This window comes from Thunnus albacares, chromosome 19 (assembly GCF_914725855.1).
Source record: "Thunnus albacares chromosome 19, fThuAlb1.1, whole genome shotgun sequence".
Lineage (NCBI taxonomy): Eukaryota > Metazoa > Chordata > Actinopteri > Scombriformes > Scombridae > Thunnus > Thunnus albacares.
Window position 1 is genome coordinate 20,183,918 of NC_058124.1, and position 23,037 is coordinate 20,206,954.

Genomic DNA, 23,037 nt, shown 5'->3' on the forward strand with positions numbered 1-23,037 from the left:
TGATTTCTGCTGTCTATGTTTAGAGGCTGTGTTTATTGTGGATGCATCTTAGCAATAGTGTATACATCTATTATTCTGCTGAGATTGTAGATTACTAGGCTACATCTTCTGTATTCAGAGTTATAGAGTATTCCTCTCTAGGCTCATAAGGATCGTGTTCTCTGGTTTAAAGGCACTGATCACCATTGCAAGCTCATTTTCATAAAGATACAACGAGACGTACTCACAATCATTGTCCACTGACATGTGGCACATCACAACACAGGCTGTGATTATAAAATTAGGGACAAATTTGTGTAAAGTGCGTTTTTTTAACCTAAAAGCAGCCTTACTATCATCAGCTCTCCTGGTGTATTGTTTGCATGGCGCTCAGCAGCGCACCTTTTGTCACTCACGCTGCTTAGATGTTGCGATGGGGATCACAAGTGTAAAAAGCTCATCTCAAGATAGGAAAACCTTTTTAGTCATAACGTAGCGAATGTGACACAAAATCATGCGATGTGGTCACTTTAGCCTAAAGTCACTGTAAGTGCAACAGGGGCGCTTTAATTCACCACTGGATTATCATGAGTCTACCAGCCTTTATTTGACACACGCAGCCTGTTACCACTGTCAGGAAATCAAGGTAGCTGGTGGAGCAGCAGGGACCGATGATGTGCGGTCTGAATGAGAGAGAGAGATGCATGTTGGATAATTAAGGAGAACCCGACATATCGGCAAGTGGGAGATCTGGGAAATTTGGAGGAGGGGCGGCTGGACACTCCGCCTTGATTATTTTTATAGACGCACCCGCACGGTGCTTATGTTTGCGCTATGCCAGCCTTGTAACTTAATCATATTATAGGGCTCGTAAATGGAGAGCGGGCTCGCCCCGTGAGGAGGAGAAGTTGGTGTTTTGAGCCTCTACAGCTGGTGCCATCGGCTGACTGAGCTGAGCCGCGCCGCTAGTGCAGGGCGCTCAACAGTTCAGTGCGCAACTGTACTGATTCGGCTTCAGGGGGGGACTGGATAGTCTGAACCTCTCAGTACAGAACCGGATGAACCTGCTACAGCCACCTGCAACGGATCTCAGTATAATTCATTGACAGGTAGGCTGGATAGATGGCATATGTTGACAGTGAGATTGACACACGTTAGACTGAGTTAACATAGTGTTACTGGGTCACAGTAGGTTGTGTGATGCATTTATGGATAATTAACAGTAATTGTAATGCTACTGTGTATAATTATACTTTCACTGGGCCCTATCTAAGCCCAAAATCTACTCTCTGAGCCTTGTACAAGCTTCAGTACACGTTGAAATCTTTTGGCAGATGATCTGCTTCTCCCACTGGACAGATGGGCTGCGGGTTGCACATTACTCTGCCACCAACCAAGAATATTAAATAATGCTGCCAGTAGTTCAGCTGTCATACTGTTCCTGCTTGCAAAGTAGCATACAAATCAGAATCAGTTTAATCTTGAATGGCACTGAATGTATATATGTCTTATATATGTCTTAATTATGGTCTACTTTGCAGACAGATATTTACAAATCTGACTTTATACTGAAGATACTGAACAGACTACTGACACACTGACAGTTCAAGGCATTTTGGGAACAGTTGCATATCAAACAATGTGACTTGACTTCCATTTAAAGTGCTCACTCAGGCAGAACAACAAAGTTATATTAAATTCAGGAAATATCATTCTACATTAAGTCTTTCTTGAGAGCTGTAGTGAATTTCAATTTACTTGAAAGCTTTTTTGAACACTCATCCATCCGTCTTGGCTTCACTTTTCGAAGAAATGCAACAGGGCTGTGTCTTTTTGATGCAGTCCAAATAAAATATGCTTTGTTCTGGCCTCTATTTGTGTTTGATGCCCCTCTTCCATTCAAGATATATTATTTAATAGCTCAGGGAAGAGCAGAAAATTACCTGCTTTCACATCCCACTAAGTGCTCCATGTATTAATGAATCCCAAAGAAACAAACAGGGCTGCCGGAGTTCACTGCAGCATTTAATTGCAACTCTCTTGTTATTTTTTGATGGAAAAAGATGGCGACTTCAGTGATCCCAAATAAAGTGCTGTCATTATCATGGACGCGCAATAGAGGCTCTCTGGGGAGGGTGGTTCCTGACAGCAAGCTGTACACGCATTTCATCTGATTTATGAAATGACTTTATTGTAATGGCAACCCCTCGTCTTAATGGGATTTTACATTCGTGATGGTTCTGTAATACCCTCTCTTGTGATTAACAGAAGCACAAATCTTGTCTTGTAACGTTGCCCAAAGACAATATTCACATTCCAGAGGTGCTGGGTATTTCCATATTCAAGGCATTCATTAGGTGGATTGGGAATATCAATGTGCAACCTTTAAAAGCTATTAACCCTGATGGGTCACTGTGTGTAGTGTTCCTGTGTTCTAGTACACTTTTTTCTGTGCTTGCATAAAAATCATGTTCATAATCAATCTGGAGAGTAAAAGAACAGTAGTGTAGTATTAGTGTTATAAATTCTATAATCAGACGCAGAAAAAGCTTTTAAATAATTTATTCTCCTCACAAGATCCTAAATCTTTTCAAGAAACGTGTGGCAAAAAACTACTGCTTTAATCTGAAATGTCAGGGACGTTCTACTAATTGAACCCAGTTTGGAATGAACCCCTTCCTCCTTATCCCAGGGTCAGATCGTATTTCTTCTCTGTGTTGTCAAGGTCAGATTGTTTATAGGCTGATCTGATCTGAGTTTCTGAGATAGGAATGCCTCCAGGCCCCAAAGCTGCAGAGATAAGATGAGTTGCAGGTAGGATGCACTGCGAGCCCGGACCAGTTAATAAGGCAGATGGACTTCGCTACATGCTGTTTCTGCTGTGTGTGCTGTCAGGTGCACAGCCAGGCACCCGAGAACAGAGCAGCGCGCTTGCTGTACCACTGACCTCAGTAGGCTTTTCCACTCTATACGCTCGGAGCTGTGTGCCAGTGTAAAGCTGTGATCTCGGTCTCTTGTCTGTGTGATCCAGTCCAATCCGCGGTTTTCTGTCCCGGTTTTCCTGGGACTGTAAACAGCATTGCCAAATTCAGCACGCCAGCTTGAACCTCCTAATAATTGTTCCTACCCATCTCGTTCATTCTGTTAATTAGCCCTTGTGGCGTTGGAGTGCAGCATATTGTTGAGACATAATTAATCAACCCGGCTTGTAATTATGCTGGGTTTGGAATGTGAGCGCGGTTGGGAGGCTGGTTGCGTTGCAGGGCGTTCAGCTTGAGGTAAACATCTTATTAACCATGTCAGAGCCTCTCAGCCCATGTGGAGCAAGTACTACAGTTTTATTAAGGTGGAGAAGAACATACTGTTATACATATTATGAAAATGGCCTCGTAAAAGTACTAGCGCTTGATTAAGTTTATGGCCATTATGGTTCGAAGGTGGTCGAGCTAATGGAAAAATACTTCAGTAGCTGTGTGTAGATGCCATGAGAAATGATTTTTTTTTATACAATAAAAAGTTATTTGTTCAGCACATACTGAAAATGTGCATATGCATGTATCTGTCTACTTAGATATGCATATGGTGTGTGGGTGGGTAAAGAGCACCTCAATTTGAAAGGGCAACTAGTAGGTGAGGACAGAAAATAGAACATGGATCACATCCCCGTTGTAAGCCTTTAATGTCTGTCAGGGAAGACAGCACATATTTTTTTTTTTTTTTTTTTTTTTTTTTTTACTGCAGCAGGATTTCTTTGGTTCACCACAGACTGGCAAATCTCCACTGCAACCTCATGCACTCAGTCGCTCATGCTCAGGTTGTACACAATCTTCGGAGAGATGGAAATGCAACCCTGTTATTATGCAGGCATTCACATTCACTCAAATAAAAACACATATTGAATTAATGAGCATATGCACAAATTCCTGGCTATACTGTCCCCTCCAGTCACTAAAGCAAAGAAACACACGCTAACAAAGTGGTTCCCAAATTGGGGTTTGGGACCCTCCATGGGATCACAAGATAAATTTAAGGGGTTATGAGGTGACTAAAGGGGTAAGAAAGCAGAAAATATCTAATTCTGCTACAAAAGGTTAGCTGATTCTTTTAGCCTTTTCCCTAATCTCAGCTTTTTCGCTTGTGATATGGATATTTTTATGTGTTCAGCCCCCTTAAAGGGGACATAACATTATTTTTACACTGCTATGATGTTGGATGTCTATATTAAAAATGGTTCAAGTTCCAAAACTTGAGGTGAACGTATGTAAAAATGTTCCCTGAAAGTCAAAAGCTAGGGCTTCAGCCTGCTGTGAACGCTTCATTTGCAGTGTTGCCTGTAGCCATTGTTGCTGAGGTTGTTCCATTGGTTGTTCATGATGTTCACTCTTGTATTCCAGATCGGAATTGGGCTCGAACATGTACAGATATATTTGAGAAGTTTCCATTTTGACAAAAGAACAAGAAAAAGGAGAAATCCTTTCATTATTGTTTGTTTTACCTAACCTCCCAAGCTGCTGAAAATCAGTCAAAACGCAGTTTCTGGAAGCTAACCAATCAGAACAGTGGGCTTACCAGGAAGGGGGCCTTAGAGACAGGAGCTAAAACAGCCTGTTTCAGACAGGACTGGACTGAGGGTCTGCATAAAGAGCCAGTATAAGATAAATAAAGAGTTTTTTAAACTGTAAATCATGCAAAGATATACCAGTAGAGCCCCTGAATATAAATATAGACCTGGAAATGTGAATGATACGTCCCCTTTAACAGTTCCCAAATAAAACTGAGAAGTAAAAATAACTTACTGGTTGAACTGGCCACCATTTGGTGACATATGCAACCTTTATTGAGGGGTCACAAGTAGACATAGCTTCACTCGAAGGGGTCATCAGCATAAAAGGTTTGGAACCACTGCAATAACAAAAGTGACAAGTGCAGCAATCTTCTGGTCCCCAGTCACGCTGTCACATCTCTGGGGCCTGTAATGATAGAGTCCGGTGTTTAATTTTAGCTCGACCTAGCCTTTCACCTCACCACAAGATTTGTGTTTTCCTCAGAACACTTCATTTCACTGAACTAATATGTTCCCAGCTTTCGGCCAGCAAAAACACACATGCCAGATGTGTGTTTAAGTATAGTTTAGACACACGCTCACACACTCAGGCACAAACAGCCACAAAAAGTCACTGAAAGGTCTGCTGCCACTGAACACTCACGAATCATGGTATTTCAGTGCAGTCACCCCCGTCAGTGTATGATAGGCTCCCATCATTCAGGTGGACTGTCTTCACAAGCTAACCATATCATTTGGGAAGGAATAGAAATCTCGTTTTGCCGGGCATTTGGACCATACAGTGTCAATTTACAACTTGCTCCATGTCAATACCAAAATCATTTCAGACATAATAACGCTGTAGCCGCTGCTTCTCTTACAGTAGCGACGACTCGGCCACCTGGAGAATGACCGTAATGATAGTGGTCGTGGATTTCATTTTGAGTGTCTACAATGTCAGCGCTGAGCACTTGTACTTCAGCCAGAAAACAGCAAATTGAGCAATTAAGTGGAAAGCCAATCAGTCCCTGAAAGGCAGAAATCCCTTTTAAAAAAATATCCCATTTAGTAGAAGAAAAACACAAATTGACAAATGCTGAATTTCCAGCACAAAGCCATCATCGGTGACATCCGTTCCAGAAAGCGTCAGTTTTCATTTTCTATCAAAGCCTGCATAACCACAGTTGAATAAGCTGCTGTGTAAACACAATTCAAGGGAGACAGATGGGATGACAAATTTCAACTCCATTTCCCTGAATGACTTAATAGTGTAGTTCTGTGGAAAACTGCAGCAGGTAGAAACAGTCGAGGGAAGTTCTTAAGGCTTGCAAAGAGAAAGAGATCAAGGGCAGTAAGTAGAGGGATTAGATCCAGCTGTCACCCATGAAATATCAATCATATAGTCCTTCTACCCCTTGTCGTTCTCTCCTTCTGCGCCACTTTAATGCCCTTCAGCCTCACCTTTTATTCCCCTTGACTTGTTCCATTGCTTTCCTTTTGAGTATTGACTTTCATGTGTCCTCCAGATCAGTCTATACTCAACAGGAATTCTAGTTTAAATTAAATTCGATATTTTCATGTTAGAGAGGTCAGGTAAGATAAGGTGGGTAAACAACCAGAAGACAGTGGAAGCTGAGAAGTCATCGCTTTGCTGTAAGGATACGGAACATTGTGTCGAAATGCTGGTTCGTCCAACTATGATGGTACATCATCCACCTGCGTCTTTGTAATAGCAGATTTTAATGCGCTGCGCAATATTCTATTATTTTTTTCCCCTTTGCAGTGTTGACACAATTTAATTGCTTGCTCAGTACACTCTAAATGAACCTTCCTAGAAGTTTCTCTGCTCTCAAGGCGTGCGAATGATCAAAGAATACTTGGCCTTGCTGAGTGTATTCCTCATGTCTGTGATTAAGTATTTTATGCCCCTCTCTTCATCCCCTCCTCCCCTACCCCCACCCCCTTTTGAGGATGAAGCAGGAATAATTGAAAAAGGAAAACAGCATGAAAATTGTATTGTTCCTAAGTGAAACCCTCAAGCCAGCTTAGGTAGCATAGGAAACGGAGTGGAGAAAGTAGAAGGAGTGATGGAAGGCAGGGATTTAGAGAAGAAGGAATAGACGGGGAAACAAATGACGAGGGGTGCGATTGTAGCGCCCTGAGTCCTGCCCTCACCTTTCCTTGAACCCAGTCCTTCCACCTTCAGGCCCCTCTGTTCAATGAGCCTTGTGGCTTTTCCCGGTGCTAGTCACCCAACCATAATGATCCATCATTGATCCATGACAGAGGGACTTCTCTCACCACTTAAAGCCACTTACGCGCGTATGTGCGCATCTATGTGTGCGTGTCTTCTTGTTGAATTGCAGCTCCAAGGATGTTGTCAGCTCAGTCAGGTCCAGGCATGCCCAAGAGTTGCACCAACTTACATTCATCATCATTGTTCGTTGTTAATGGCCATACAACTGATATTGTATAGTTTTCTTTGCATTCTAAAAGTAGGATGGTAGGGAACAACATAAGAGTGTTCAACTGAGGCTGTTATGTATTTAAAAAATACATAGTTTCATGCCCTAATATCCTGCAACATTATCCTTATCCGTTATTCACTATTCACATATTATCTCCATCCTCCTAACCTGTTATACCTCATTGCCTCCTATTGTAATTCTGACATCAATTAAAAATTGAGCTTTTAGCTTCTATTATTTGATACGTTAAATGGAATGAAAGGTGTCAAGTCAAAGGCTTTTAAATAATCATCATGTCGTATTGTGAGATGACAGTTAAGCAAAGTTATTTCTGCACGGCCAAAAGATGGACAAAAGGAACGCTGTCCTTATGTGAAATGGCTTGGAATTAAATTAGATAAGGCAACAGAATAGATTCTTCATGCCCGTCATCATTACCATCGTCATCGCCATCACTATCAATTATATCCCCACAACCACAAATCACCAGGACAGAGCTCGCACACATATCTCACTGGAGTGTATCCTGAGGAAGATTGAGGTCTAATTGTGTGCGTTGGTGGCAGGGGATATAAAGCACGAGAAACATAAAGAAGGGAAAATCAATGCCTTAACTAAAGGAGCAAGTGAATTATTGATGAGGAGTATGTAATGGGATCCCCAGTGTCTATTTCTCCCCAACTTGGACTGCTTGCTGCTCAGGCGGCTACAATCGTGGCCAGAGAAGTAGAAACAAAGAAGGTGTCAAAAACCACCCACTAATATCACTGCAGGTAGATTAGCCGACTTGAATTATCTGTTGCAGCGTGGTCGACACCACTGGCTGTGGTGTTCACTCCCACACATATTAACAGTAAGAATGCATTTCCAAGACTCATGTGCCCAGATGATACTGTCACACTTAAGCCATGCTGCCAAGTACAAGGGCTGTTAGTGTTTCAAAAAATCAAGTTTTAATAAACTAGAGCGAAATAATATGTATTTAAACGCAGCCTAATACCACGTTCATATCATGTGATTCAGACTGTATAACGTTAGAAGAGGCCAAGAAAGAAAAAAACATTCACACCAGTCTCAGACTTGTAATTCAGAGTTAGGTATATCAGGAATTTCTGACAGCAACACTATCTCTCACTTGAGAGATAGTGTCACTTGATAAAATGAGCCACAGTTGCTCAGCATTTCAGCTGACAGCATAGTTGCAAAGCCACCATTACTGGCACCTACATCATAATAAAATTGTATTTTAACTCTTAAAACTTTGAACACGTTGTAACTGGTAACTTTGTAACTACCTAGCTAATTTCAATGTAATTTAGGCTGTGACTTGCAGTGTAGACGCTATCTTGGAATAAAGTGTGAATGCTCCCAAGTCGGAATAACTTTGAGGTTTTTCTGCTCTCCCAATTCCGCTAATGTTGTGTAAACGCAGCATTATCCTAAACTATGTTGTACAATTAAAGTTGCTCATTTGCAGTTCCTCTGCAGCTTAAGTTGGGTGACAAGCTAACATTACTATGAGGCAGTTGCATTTTACATTGTTTTACATTATTTGTTCAGCAGAGCTTGCACGTTTCTCCATGTTATGTAACCAAAGTAAACTACAACAGTCCAATTTACTGATGCAACAGGGCAAGCAATACACCAAAATAGCAGTGGATTTTAGAAACACTCCCTCAAATTTCGTTGTTGTACGATAAACATTGCGTAATCTGATTTTACAATGATATAAAACAGAGAAAAGAAGGAAATGATCACATTTGAGAAGCTGTAACCAGCCAATGTTTGTCATTTTTAATGGACTTCTGTCAGTCAACTAATCAATTAATCTTTTAATCATTTTAGCACCACTTACAGGTACAAAGACATTCACAAGATATACCATAGTAGAGCACATCTTGGAGATATATACTGCATAAACATATACTGCATTTGCAGTGTTTATCACTAAAAGCTGCTCTATTCACACTTGAACCTTATTTCCTGAATCCTTTTGAGGTGGCGAAATCAGACAATGCATTGTTTACCCACATCACCAGCGTGCTGTTTGTTTTATTGCAAGCAGAGATGGCAGGCATCACTTCTGCTTGGCTGGAGAAGAGGCAGAAATGAGGAATGTGAATGAGAGGTAAAGCGAGCAGGCAGGTGAGACCTGAAAGCTGCCTTTGTGTGGCAGCTGGCAGTAGGAACACTGCCCTTCACTGTGAGGTGTTCTCCGCACACACATCTATACTGTACATGTTGGGGAGTTATGGGGGGATGTTTGGCAAAAATATGAGGTAGAAAAACCGTTGCAAGTTTGCGAATGTAACAAAAAAAGCCTTCACTCGGTCTCTCCAAGGTGAATGGGCGTTCCAGGGCCATAAAGTGGCTTTGTTTTCCTTCTGCTTTCCCCAAATCTCCATTTCAGCTACTAAACACTCTCATTTTCTTCATCACTGCACCTCAACTGTATCTGGCTCAGTTCAGCTGGAGCTTGAAGAGCATGATAATATCTAGTCCCGTCTGCTGCGCCAGGTTTTGCACACTATCGCAAAACACTTATTCCAGAAGTCAGTACACATCACAGCACGTACGAGCCTGTGAATATCCAGTCACATTCATCTTTTTTTGCAGGAAAAGTGGAAACCACAGAGGGAGAGAGATAGAATGAAGGTGGACTTTATGAAGAGATGGTTTTGATTTGTGGCTAATCAGGGTTGGATGCCTTTTTGAGAGTGCACTGAGCTGTACTTTTCTCAATTTTCTCCTTATGGGCTTGAGCTGAGGAGGAATTTTGACAGTTTTAAATCCTCTACTGCCTGTGAAACATTACCCAGCTGTGCTGCTTTATTGCTGTTTCATTATATGTGTGTGTTCGTGTGTATTAAATATGATATAGGTTGCAGATTACATATGCCTATCCAAAATGAAAAACTATCCAAATGAAAGCTTATACCCATTGGACTATCTGTAGTGCTAGTTAGGGCACCTCTTGGCACAGCAGTGTCACGACCAATCCCAGAGTATGTCCCAGTGTTGGTTGTGGAGCGGCAACTATTGCTTTGTACTGATCTTGTTTGTTTACTTCTCTCCCATGAAGGGCCCTGCAGACATCAGTCTCGCCAGGCACCATGAGGCAGCAAGCTTGGCCTGAGAGACCGGAGAAATCACCCTTCATCACTCTCAACCAGGCTGGACAGATGAAGAAATGCACACAGCAGCAACAGAAGCAGCGTATGCCACAGCAGAGACAGGCTAATACACACATCTGAGAGTACAGTGGAGAGCAAATGGGGAAGGCAGAAAGAGACTGAGAGAGGGGAGTCAGTAACTCAGATTGTGTCATTCTAAATGGCAAAGTGGACTGGGCCACACTCAGAGGCAGTGATGTCCTTGTTAACACATTGTCCTCCGTTAGAAGCTCCTTGTTAGAAGTCACAAGTCAGTCCCCCACCCCTGTGAGGCCACAGGGCTGAGGGGCAGAGGAAAAGAAGAACAGAGGACGAGAGAGAGAGAGAGACAGAGCGGAAAAAAAAGACTGTGACAGGCCCCCATGCAGGCGCGTAAGAAGTATGTTCTGCTGGGCTTGTGTGCGTGCTGCTGGCTGGTCCTCTTTTACTGGGGCGGAGGAGTCCAGCTACGTCTGCTCCGGCTGCTGACACGCCAGCGGGGTGAGGTGGTGCGCCCCTGGCCCAACTGGACCGACCGGGCCTTCCTGCCCCGCTATGCCCACCTGGATGAGCTCCAGACGGACCCTGGGACGGCCGAGTCCCCCCGCCAGCGCCGACAAGCATGGTCTGCCATTTATAAGGACAGCCGCTGCCGCATGGAGACCTGTTTTGACTTTTCCCGGTGCCGGCGTAGAGGGAGGGACGGGTTCAGGGTGTATATATATCCATCGGAGAAAAACGATCGCGTGTCGGAAAGCTACAGGAAGATCCTGACGTCTATAGGTGAGTCACGATACTACACGTCAGACCCCCGTGAAGCGTGTCTGTTTGTGCTCGGGATAGACACCCTTGATCGGGACCAGCTATCAGGACAGTTTGTGCCCAACGTGGATGAACGTATCCGTGGTTACCCGCTGTGGAATGACGGGCGGAACCACCTGATCTTCAACCTGTACTCAGGCACTTGGCCCAACTACACAGAGGACCTGGGCTTAAACATCGGTCAGGCCATCTTGGCCAAAGCCAGCCTCAACACAGAACATTTCAGGCCAGGCTTTGACGTCTCCATCCCACTGTTCTCGAAGGATCACCCCCAGAAGGGTGGAGAACGGGGCTGGCTAGTGAGGAACACCATCCCGCCACGGAGGAAGTACCTGCTGATGTTCAAAGGGAAGCGTTATCTGACAGGCATCGGCTCAGACACCAGAAACGCACTCCATCACATCCACAACGGGAAGGACATTGTGTCGTTGACAACGTGCCGCCACGGGAAGGACTGGGAGAAGCACAAAGATGCCCGCTGTGACCATGACAACCTGGAATATGAGAGGTAAGACAAGGGTCAGATGGCCAGTGGGGAGGGCATTAATGAGGTGATGTTAAAATGAGAAGGGAGGTGTGAGTCAGTGTGGCACTTTACAGGGATTTATAGGAAGCAGAGTGTCAAAATGTTATTATTTTTTACTAGGAAATACCCAGTGGTGGTGTTCCATTTGCCTTCTTATTTGAACTTTACATGCTGATTTATATGTCTTTTTAGATGTTACTGATTCTCTACAAGCAATGTCAGTGGTAGCTTTTGTGTCCCACTGGTTATTTTTGTCTCTCTTTTATGACTGGTTTAGGTTTATGATGTTTGGCAGTCGCTTTTGAGATCAAAGATTTTACACTCAGACTCAAGTCTCTGTAAATTTAGATTCAGGTCACTATTTACAGCACTTCTCTTATTCTTTTATTATTGCTATTACTATAAAAATAAAAATACAATTTATAGTAGTTATATGTAGTTATAATGTGGTGAGATTGCAATGATTGACCTTGAGTTCATCTATTATTCAGGATGTATTCACACACATTATTTCCATTTTGTATTGTACTATAAATTTACTACCTTCAGGCAATTAAATAAATATAGCTACAGATAATGAATAAGAATTCAAACTACAGCGTGTAGTGAGCCAAAGCAGAGAATGGCTTTGTGCATTATCTGATTACCTCAGAGAATAAACCTCTGCTGGGTGTTAAGTTTAAATGTTATTCTGGGTTTTTTTTTTTAATAAGACTGTCCATATTTATAAAAGTTTTTCCTGTTGTTGTTCCATTGAGAATATTTCTGCCATTTCCACTTTAGCTGATAAGATATTTTGGAGTTCACTGATTAGATGAGGGGGTGGAATGGATAACAGACCTTGAGAAATGAGATACCAGCGACATCTGCAGTGCTGAGAGTAATGATTTATTATTAAAAACCAATTAATTTTGACACGTGACCTTTGCCAAGGTTAGATTAAAAAAGTGTACATAATATATCATTTCCACTTTAGCCCTATACAGGCCTTTTCAAAGAGTGGTTTTCAAGAATGCGAACACCTTTGTTCACTTAATAATGAAAAGCTTTAGGAAACACACCCATCTGCCTAATACATGTTGCAGCAGCTTGGTAAACATGTCTCAGCCTCCAAGGGCTTTTCTCATACTGACTTATTAGAGCTCAGACAGTAATTTAAAAAACAGATGGAAATAGATGCATGTAGTCAAAACACACAATAGAACCTGACGTTCCTATTCTCCAGGAATACATTCTTAAGGTGAAATCTCAAAAACAAGGTCTCCTTTTTTATGTAATCGCTTTTTAATTATTTATTGCAAAAGAGAGGTTCAGTGTAAACCCTGAGACTGCCTCCACTATGTTGGATTTACTGTAGCAGCTGAATGTTTTTGTCTGTGAGCTGATGAAGATGGGAGGAGACCCTGGACTGGTGAGGATCAGGGTATTGAACACTGGTGATGGTGGAGACACAACTACAAACTATTGCATCTGGTTTATTACAGCACTTATGGACCTTAGTAAAGTTAAAGTAAGTTTAGGTGAATCCACTAAGCTGCTGCCATGGGAAAAGGTTATTTTGTTCAGTCAACAGGTAAATTTATAACAACAAGTAAATTGAATTTTTAAGAATATGTGAAGAACTGAAGAATTTTATAAATACATCTACTGCAAATTTTCCAATATTTTCATTTTTTGTCCTTTTCTTTTGTGATCCTGTCTTGAAAAACTCACAAATACACACACATATATATACACACAATATATAACAATGTAAGAGAAACAGCATTTTGACTGACCCAGTTTCATCAAACAAGATTTTTGTGGCCATTATGCAAGTCTGACTTTGATTAAAGCCTACGGATGTTTAGTTTAGTGCAAAAATAATTATCTTCTAACATTCTATACAGTAATAATTATATTGTTGATATAGAGGAACCCTATAACACAGCCCCTCTGTTTCATTCCTTCCTGCTTAACTTACACTTTGCAATAAAAGTCTCTGAAGCTGAAGTGCTGACAGAGCTCCTCATTATGAAGTCTGTGTCTGTCCATTCATAGACAGATACCAAGAGCACCATAGTCTGATGGTTCAGAACATTCACAGACAGGAGAAGATGGATTTCTGTGAAAGGAAGAATAATGAAAGAATGAGAATAGAGAGTTGGACTCACACCACACTCTCTGTTCAAGTATGACTTTTCTGGAATTTGTGGTTAATAGAATAAGACCACAGAGGAAACTCAGAAGAACCAGCAGCACTGGCATTATTCCATTATAAGATTATTTAAGTTATCCAGAAGTTTTGGAGGAATTCATCTCCCTGTCTGATGCATACTTGGGAAAAAAAGAAGCAGAAGGAACTCAAGCCAAATCTCTGCTTCCAAAATTTACTCTGAAAATTGATTACTCGCATGGCTAGTGAGCGAACTACTGTAGCTGGCCAGCTTACTGCTAACACACTAGCCAGCTGAGAATACGCTTGCGCTAATAAGTCCCTGCTATTTAGATTGGTTGTTAAAAGGAAAATTAGTTTATCAGTTTAGTTTATTCAAGAGACATATTTGTGCCGACTCCTGTCTCATAACTGTCCACAAACCCTGCCAACTGTGGAGTAGTTTAATACTCCAGTAAAGGAGATTTGAATTTACAAAAGTACTTCACCTCATTGAAAATGAATTGATTTAGCTGCAAAATATTACTGTTATAGATGCTGGTGTGACCGGGCCTTAAGAAACACTTAAACACTGTAAACTGCATACTTAAAAATAAAAGTAGTTTTAATTAATGAGATAAGTGAACACTCAACTCAGTAGATTCGTTCTAATCATCGCTTCAAGTCACAAAGACTTCAAGTCAAAAAGAGAAGAGCTCATGTTTAAGTTATGAAATGTGTCTGAAAATGAAAACTAGAATTTTAAATTTGAATTTACTTAAATTTAATGAAACTTGTTAAGATAAAAGATTTATGGAATCCACTAAATTCCTGCGTGACATTTTACAGTGTACTTCTAACTGCATCTGCATCACTGAAGTGCTTCTTCTCTGTGGGCCCAACAGCACGTTTTTGGCATAAGAAAGAAGCCACTTGATTAGTTGAAATTCAAATCTAAGCCACTGAAAGCTTGAAGTTGTTTTCAGGTGCTCTGAAATAAACACTCAAAGCAAGTAGTTTGAAACTGTACAATATGACTTTTCAAATATCATTTACCCCGGGATCAGCAGTTAGGTGGTGGTTCTGATCCAAGCATACTCCTACCTTAGGCTTGTTTACATTGGGGCTGCTCAGCACTGTATGAATGAGCTCATTTATTCCACACAGCCCACTACTCACACACCCGGGTGGGCAGGGGGTTGTGTGGGATGGGGAGAGAAGGATAGTGGGGGGATGTGGGGCTGTCCCATGTGGCATTTTGCGGTAGATTTGGATACGGCAACGGCTGTGAGGGTGTGAGGGTGTGAATGGGGGAGGCAATGTGAGAGACAGCTGCCATTTGTAAGAAAAACACAAAAAAGCTGGATGATTTTTTTTTCTTTTCTCTTCTTTTGTATGAAGTCTGTTTCTCTGGAAATTGGAGGCTTTTAGCCTCGGAGGGAGAGGTGTGAGGGAGGGATGTGGGTAGAGGGAAGGAGGGAGGGAAGGTGCTTCATCCATCTCTTTATTTTTGCATCCTTTGAATCTTTCTTTTGGGAGAGAGGAAGGGGAGAACATGAGAACCATTGAATCCAAATGAATGAAAGAAATAGAAAAGAGGACAATAAACAAATTAAATGAACAAGGTTTCTGAAAACTAACTTTGGGCCACGTAGAGACACATCCTCGTCTCACCACCAGTCTGTTGTTCTGGCACATTCTTTGCTCTTTTCTACCCCTCTTTTTACTCTTTTTGTCTGCTATTTTTGTCAAAAATCCTGCATCTGAAAAAAACAGCATACCAATAATAATGTCCATGTCACAGAGGGAGCATGTGTCTTAGTGTGTGTGACTGTCACTGCCATATATGCACGAGCTTGTGTGTGTGTGTCACTGTCAATGAGGCTCTTAGAAGGTGGCACCAGGTTAATGAGCCCATGCATCTGGTACACTAACAGATTAGCCCTAAGGGACCTGGACAAGACAGCAAGAAACGTACAAAGAGCAGAAGGAGGAGTTAGAAGGAGAAGTAGGGGGGGGAGGGGGGACTCAGACGGATAAATCAATACGTGTCATGACATCATTTTTCTGCCCAAATAAGAAGCTTTGGAGACAAAAGAGAAAATGAATTGGGCTGTACAGTGATTACCTCAGAAGCTAATGCAAACTTTTTATTGTTTTTCCAATAAATTGAGATTTTTTTTATTTTTTTTTAAATGTTAAAAATAGCTTTGAAAAAGTTTTTAGTTTGATTGAGCTGAGGTTAATTAGAAGATGTTTTAAGGCCACCTTGAAAAATGCAGCTCCCTCATTCATTTCAATGAGGCTACTGTGTTGACGCAGTGGGGAACGGCATAGTTATCTGTTTACTTGCATGACTCAACTTTTGCTGTGACACAATGCCACGTCATCCAGCAAAGCTCACGTTCATGTTATATATCACTTTGTAACGTGGATGTCATATTTTTCTATTAACTTGAAGATTGTTGTGATGGAGGTTAAAATAATTGAGTTTAGAGAAAATCCTTCCTTAAACTGTTGTAAACCGCTACACGATGTTTTGGTGTCAAATTTATGGATCTGTTACTCAAACTGGACTTCCTGGCTTGTATTTTATCATCTTACCGCTGCTACCTTAGGCAACACACCCCCATCAACCCAGCACCTTGAGTTGTTTTAACAAGTTTTAATTAGCCACTGTCACTGTAGCTTCATACACATTATTACTGAACAGCACAAATACCTATTTAAATTAAGGAGTTAACCCAAGTTACAAAAAACAAAAAAAAAAAATCCCATTCACCTCTTGTGGTATCTATTCATACAGATTTTGGTTTTATTTGTCCAGATTTTGAAATATCTGATACCTGAGGTTTCTGTCTAATACAATAAAAGTGAACTGACCTTAATTTGTGGTGCTCACAGCATTAAAAAATTACATACTTACTAAAAACAGCTTCCTTCTTACTCTGGTTGATCCACAGACCATACTATAAGCAGGTTTCATTCTTGAGTCATTCAATAGAAATGCCTATTTTTTACTGCCAACTTAGGTTTAAGCTGCATCAATGTGTTGGCCTTAAAGGAGTACTAAAACCAGCAGCGTTTTAAAGCTGACCCTCCCTACATCTACAGTACTGTACTGTATATGTTTTTTTTAGTAGACTGCTGAATTGTTGCATAATGCACCCTCTTAGCTTTATGAAACAATGATAACATCTCCATGCCTGTTAGGAAAGTCATTATTTAAATAGATTCATTTCAAATACCTTTGGCCCCCGCCATTTCTATTAGCACAATCTTACTCTTTTAAATACAGAATAATTGGTAAATGGAACCCAAAAATCCCATTAATTTCTGCCATAGGGAAAAATAAATGTGAACAGGAACAGAAAGTGCCTGGAAATATTTTTCGGGTCTATTGAATTGGTCTTTAACTTTGAACATGTGTGTATGTGTGTGTGTGTGTGTGTGTGTGGATTATGGATGATAGGAGAGAAAACAGAACAAAGTAGCACAGGGACAAGTTGGAGGTGGGACACGGTGGTACCCAAGGCAATAAGAGCAGCAAGACAGAAAGGAAGAAAATGAGAATGTCATATGATAAAGATTACCAAAAAAATGGGAAAAAGACTGAGGGATACCGCAGGCAATTTAAAGAAAAAACGAGAGTAAGACTGGGCAGGAGGGAGGGTGACAAAGTGGGAGAGAAAGACAGAGAGAGTGAGAGAGGGAATTGAAAGAGAGGGGATACTTGAAGCGAGGGAGAAGCTGTGCTGCAGCCTAATGGCCTAGTTTCCCCTCACTTTAGAGAATTCTCTAAGAAAGGGAAGAGAAACATGCATTGTACAATGAATGTAAATGAGCAAGAGTGTGAAAAAAAAAACAGAAGGGGGAGGAAGAAAGACGGGGATATTTAGGAGGTACAAAAGGTACCACAGAAAACACAAAGGTCTCACGTTCAATTTGGACCAACTGAGAACCAAGATATAGAGATAGACAGGATTTGAGAGAGAAATTGAAGCGATGGGGAGGGTTGTAATTTCAGAACTCTACTCTCTCCTCTGTTTGTCTTCAATGATTCCTGAGAAAACAGCCTCAGCATATAAGGGCCGATGTTGGAACCAGTGGGTCATTATTCATGACCCTCCTTGAAGGAACTCAAGGTTGTTGAGAAAGAAAGAGTGAGCAATCAGACTTTCAGTTCAGGATAAATGCGGCATACTAATCAGACAAAACAGAAGTGAAGGACTGCAAGGATTTATTGGCTTCGCTGGAAGTAAGAAGGAAATGCTTTAGAAATGCTCTCATGCATATATAATTTCAGCAGGATATGTGCAAATTTTTATGCTGCCATGTGCATGTAAATACAGTAGAATGATTCCCATAAAGGATTTCAATGTGGTGCACGAAAAGTGAGTCAGCATTGGAAAGGAAAACAGCCTCAGTGTTATCCACTGGTACGTATAAAAAAAAAAAAGGCCTAGCATTGCAGTGTAGCTACTACATCCATACCTGAGCATATTTGAATTAATATGCTGGTGTGAACATATACAGCTGCGTACGTGTGTGTCTGGATCTGTAAACAGTATATGAGAATGTGTGCGAGTCAAGATTTTGGCAAACCAAATAAGAGACGCTGCAGTCCACTGTAATTAGGGTCTGTGAAATTGTACCTCTGAAGATGCTGTGGTCTAAGTGTGTGTATGTGTGTGTGTGTGTGTGGTTTGTGTGGCCCGTCTCTGCTGTCTCTGTTTAGAATACTTGGAAATGAGAGGCAGCCTTGTGATTCTCTGGCGCTCGCACAGTACATCCTCCGTTCTTTTTCGTCCTGTCCAGCTCGTGTCTTTGGATCCCACACATCAGTCTTCCCTCCCTCTCTCTGTGTGAAGTCTGTTCAAATGTTTATAGTCACAAAATGCTTCACAGTGCAGCAAAGGTTGTGCCCTTTGCTTGGAATTAATCTTTCTCACAAGCCAGTGAGAAAAGAAAAACCATTTTGTTTTTCTTTAAAGCTGCTATGATTAGTATTATTTCATTAACAGTGAAATTACTATGTGTAATGCATAGACCGCATATAACATAGAGAGGTGTGATGTCACCCATAGGTTTGCATTGGAGCCGGTTTGAAGCCCACAGTTGCAGCTTATTGTCGGTACCATTTTTTCAGTTTAGAGCCAGGACCTCCCAAATAAGGAGTGCAGGGTGTTGCCTTTCATGGTCTGGAAACAGACTGCGCTACCTCGGACCAAAGCGAATGCCGAGTGGTGCACACTTAGGCTAACGTTAGATACTTTAACTAAATTGTGCTGACAAGGCAGGTAGCATAATCAAGCAACATTAAACTTAACAAAATATTGTGACAATAGTCCGACACAGCTGTCAATCAACACCCACATGGCAGACATCAGAGCCAACTATGTCTTCAAATCTTATTAACAGAGCAAAGACCACCGGCACATTTATTAGAGGGCCTGAATTTAGCGATTGAGACCGTAATGACTTGTTGAAAAAAATTATTGACTTAGTATTTCAAGAGAGAAGTTGCCGCTTTTTGAATGGGAGCCAGTTTGAGCCAGGGATTTTTTGGACCCAGCATCTAGCTGCTGCCGGTGGCATTGTAATTTAAGGGACTTCCGCATTTGCTCTAAGCCTCAAGCCGTGGTAGTCTGCAGTTCCCCTCAACTCTATAAAGCTTTTTAGCGTCTTTTAGCTCATCGCTTTGGTTCTATGCCCTGCAACTTTACTGTTTTGGTTCATTCACACAACTCTCATCAGCAAAAAAGACTGATAAAACCACTGTATGCTACCTTCCCAGCGCCAAAAACCAGACAAAGTTAGCGATAGCTGGTGAACACAGTGGAGCATTTAGCTGCTAGCAAGGCAAATATTTTTGTCAACAGTTGGTGGAGACTGAATCAGAGCTGGAAGGAGAGTGAGTATAGGACTTAAGCTTTGTTAATATTTCAATACAGATGCAGACATCTGCAGACCTGCACGCATTTCTATACACACTACAATCTGGGATTTGCGTACACAAGATGGCAACTTCACACAGCAGCAAGAAGGACATTTCCTTTGTTTGTGTTTTGACTGAACCAGTCAAAAAAAAGAAAATGTGTGCTAAGGATGAGGAATACAATAAATATACACTACATTTTAGGGCATCTTCATCAGTTCATACATCCAGACCACATTTTTATGTTACGTAATCATTTAATGTTTGTATTTACAGTATATTTATAAGCATGTCCTGACTGCCATGAAATCCGGTGAACAGACAGACCTCAGGCCAAAGATTAATTTCAGAGGTTTTAGGTCTGATCTGGATCTGACATTCCAGCTTTTAAATGATAATCATGTTTTAGCCACAACTATGAAACTAACAGAGAGAGAGAGAGGGAGGGAGAGGGGGAGAGAGAGAGAGAGAGAGAGAGGGAGAAAGAGAGAGAGGCACTTGATCGCACATCCTAAAGGCGTTTGCAAGGTCACAAAATCAATTTAACTTCACTTCAGCTGATGAGAATGATGTCTTTTGCTGTAACATTAACTTGGACGAAGGCTCAGCAGTCTTCTACCGCAGCTCCCCAGACTGTTCATCTGAAAGGCAGAAAAAAAAAAGCTTTCATTCCTTAGTCTTGAGAAAATGAAATGTTGTATTTTCGGTCAAAGACAAGCTAGACACAACCTACTTGTCATTTCTCATTAAATGTTTGTGCTTAGTTCTTCATCCCCCCATTGTTCTTTCAACCACTGCTCACTGTTAGGAAACTTGACTCATACTTGTAGGTTCCTGCTTCCTAAATGCTGCTATTTCAGTTACTTGTCACTCTAGCTCTTCCATTTTTCAAAACAGGTTATAATTAATCTGTCTAGTTTTTTTTTTTTTTTTTACAAGTAACACTGGCAAAACCAGTGGTACTGGAGCCACACTGCAACATGGGGCAATGTTGGTCTTAATGGATTTGTGCTATACAAGCTCTGGAAAACTCCAAAGTTGTTTGAGAAACAACATCAGAAAATGCAACAAGCCTGGTAGAAATATATGCCACACCCAGGCGTTACCTGGTAGGTCTTAAATTTAATCCCTACATAAAAACAACAACACATATGAGAACACATAATTGCTGATAGTCACTGCTGTGTAGGTGCATGCATACATAAATATATTATGTAAGGATTTTTGCAGCTTACATTCAACAGTTCTTTCTCTAACCCACACCTTCTATGCATGTATCCTCTGCACAACCCATCTCGCACAACTTTTCTCCCAACATCTCATCCTCCATCCTCTTACCTTTTTTCTTACTGTAAGGAGTCCTCCTACAGTCGACTGCAAGCCTCCTACCATCTCTCTGAGTTCCAGTATGCATAATTTATCAGCAGACCCTGCTTCTCCATGAAGGTGAACTTTTTTGACAGCACAGTTGTGTCTATAGTGTTACACACAATTGTCTCGCACGCCATTGTGTTAGTTACATGCACATGAATGCACATATGCGTGCTCACAAACACTGACAAAGAGTCTCTCTCATTTGCTAATCTATGCATTCCTGCTTTGACACCATGTTCCCCATCCCCCCAAGTGCTCAGCCTTCACGCATGTTTTGATGAATGGGATAGCATGCAAAAGGTTAAGAGAGGAAAGGTCTTATAGTGTATGAGTCTCAGAGTGTCGGACAAGGTTTCATCTAATGCACTCCGTAAGAAGTGACAAATCAGGAGTTTTGATCACAGCCTGTGCTCCAACTTTGCTGTTTATAACGAAACTGATCACCTGCACTGATGGGTTCTTCTACACCCAGAGTGATGGATTGAGTTCTGAGGCATAAAATGGTACCACTTTCCAACAAGGCATCCTTTATAAAGGGTGTAGGTGCTGTAAATGATGGCTGTATTAATGGTTAATAAATCATTTACTACAGCTTTATGGAGCTGTTATTGATCTGTTATTCTTACTCGTAAAACAAAGTAAGAATAATGTCTGCGTTGCCAGTTTGTGAAAAATCCAATATGTCCGATCATTGATTGGATTGCACACTTACCTTGGCGAAGGGCTGCAGAGGATCAGCACAAAAGTATATTAATTAACAATTTAGTGCAGAATTTATGAATGGATTACCAACATTTATAACTGCACTACCAGCAAATAGGAAGGATAACACCAGCCAAAGATTTTTTAAATGTGTTTTTTTCCGGCTTATAATTTGTCTATAAAGCATTAGATTAAATGACTGATGTAAGCAATAGCAGTAATAGTAACAGTACAGCTATTCCTTTAAACATTAATAAAGCCATTAATGATGATGTATACACTTTAGAGAAAGGGTGCCTTAGTAGAAAGTGGTATCCATAAAATCAAATTCAAATGCAATCTTCTTTGCTACCTCAGTGCTTCAATTAGGCTCAACAATTTCTACAACTACAACTTTCCTTCCGGGGAGGATTTTATAAGTAAATATCACATTTTTAATGGTCTTTCCTTTTCAAATTACTTGTAAACTCAACAAAATGATTGGTCAGTAAAGTTAATAGATCTGCCTTACTCCTAAAAATCATAAATTGTAATAATATTGTGCAGTTTATGTTGTCCAGCTGCTTTGACGGAGATCACCTTACCTGTATTATCTTGTCTGTTGGTTGACCTCATCATGTGCACTGATTACACATGTTAGAATAGTGAGTATTTAAGAGTGCTTTATCTGTTTGGAGGCAATGGTAGCTTGCAGGTCACAAAGGTACAAACCATGACTAGTGAAAAGCCCTGGCAGGCATGACCTCAATTTATTTCAAAGGATTTCAAGATCTGTTTAATCCAGGTAGACTGGATAAGTAGTGCTGTGCAGTTACAGTAGGGGCTCTGCGTCTCACTAATAATGTGGGAGATTTAGCTCAAAGTTATGACAGCCTGTGTGAATATAAGCATTTTTACCAAAAAAAAAAAAATACAGAGTGGAAGGATAACCAAAGCCAGATGTAACATGCAGGACAAGATTCTCATTATAGCTTGAAGACTGAAACAAATTATATGTTAAACACAATTTATGACTTTTGGAAACATAAATTTATATGATTTTTACATAGTGTTTTTGCAGAAATTATAAGGGAAAAGAAGAACCTGATTAAAAGCCTGTAAGCCTGACTTCCTTGTGCAAGCACGATTTGGTGTCTTGTGGAGGAGTTGCGATGGTTTAAATCTGATTTTGTGACATTATGAGAAAACAAATTTAAATATGATGTCTGCAACCTTACTCAACCTGGCGGGCTTGACATTTTCAAATTTGGACACATTTTCACATGGATACCAGGCTTGTTTTCATGGAAAATATAAAGAAATAGTTAATGAAGAATTTCAGATAGTTGCCGGTTTGTTAGGATTTGGAGGGTCTGTCATTTCTATATTTAGCTAATTTGTAGTCTTGAATAGCCAGACC

General features: G+C 40.9%; 1 protein-coding gene across 4 annotated transcripts in view; it reads left to right on the plus strand.

Annotated features, from left to right (window-relative positions):
• ext1c (exostoses (multiple) 1c) overlaps nucleotides 1-23,037 on the plus strand; it is an 88,619-nt gene that overhangs the window by 5,495 nt on the left and 60,087 nt on the right. For 3 of the 4 annotated variants that reach the window (XM_044335365.1, XM_044335362.1, XM_044335363.1), the window contains exon 2: nucleotides 10,073-11,472. In XM_044335365.1, coding sequence (XP_044191300.1) covers nucleotides 10,526-11,472 — 947 coding nt within the window. In that variant the 5' untranslated portion in view covers nucleotides 10,073-10,525. Of the gene's footprint in view, nucleotides 1-654; nucleotides 1,089-10,072; nucleotides 11,473-23,037 lie in introns of those variants that run through there. The other variant, XM_044335364.1, reaches the window with a different exon arrangement.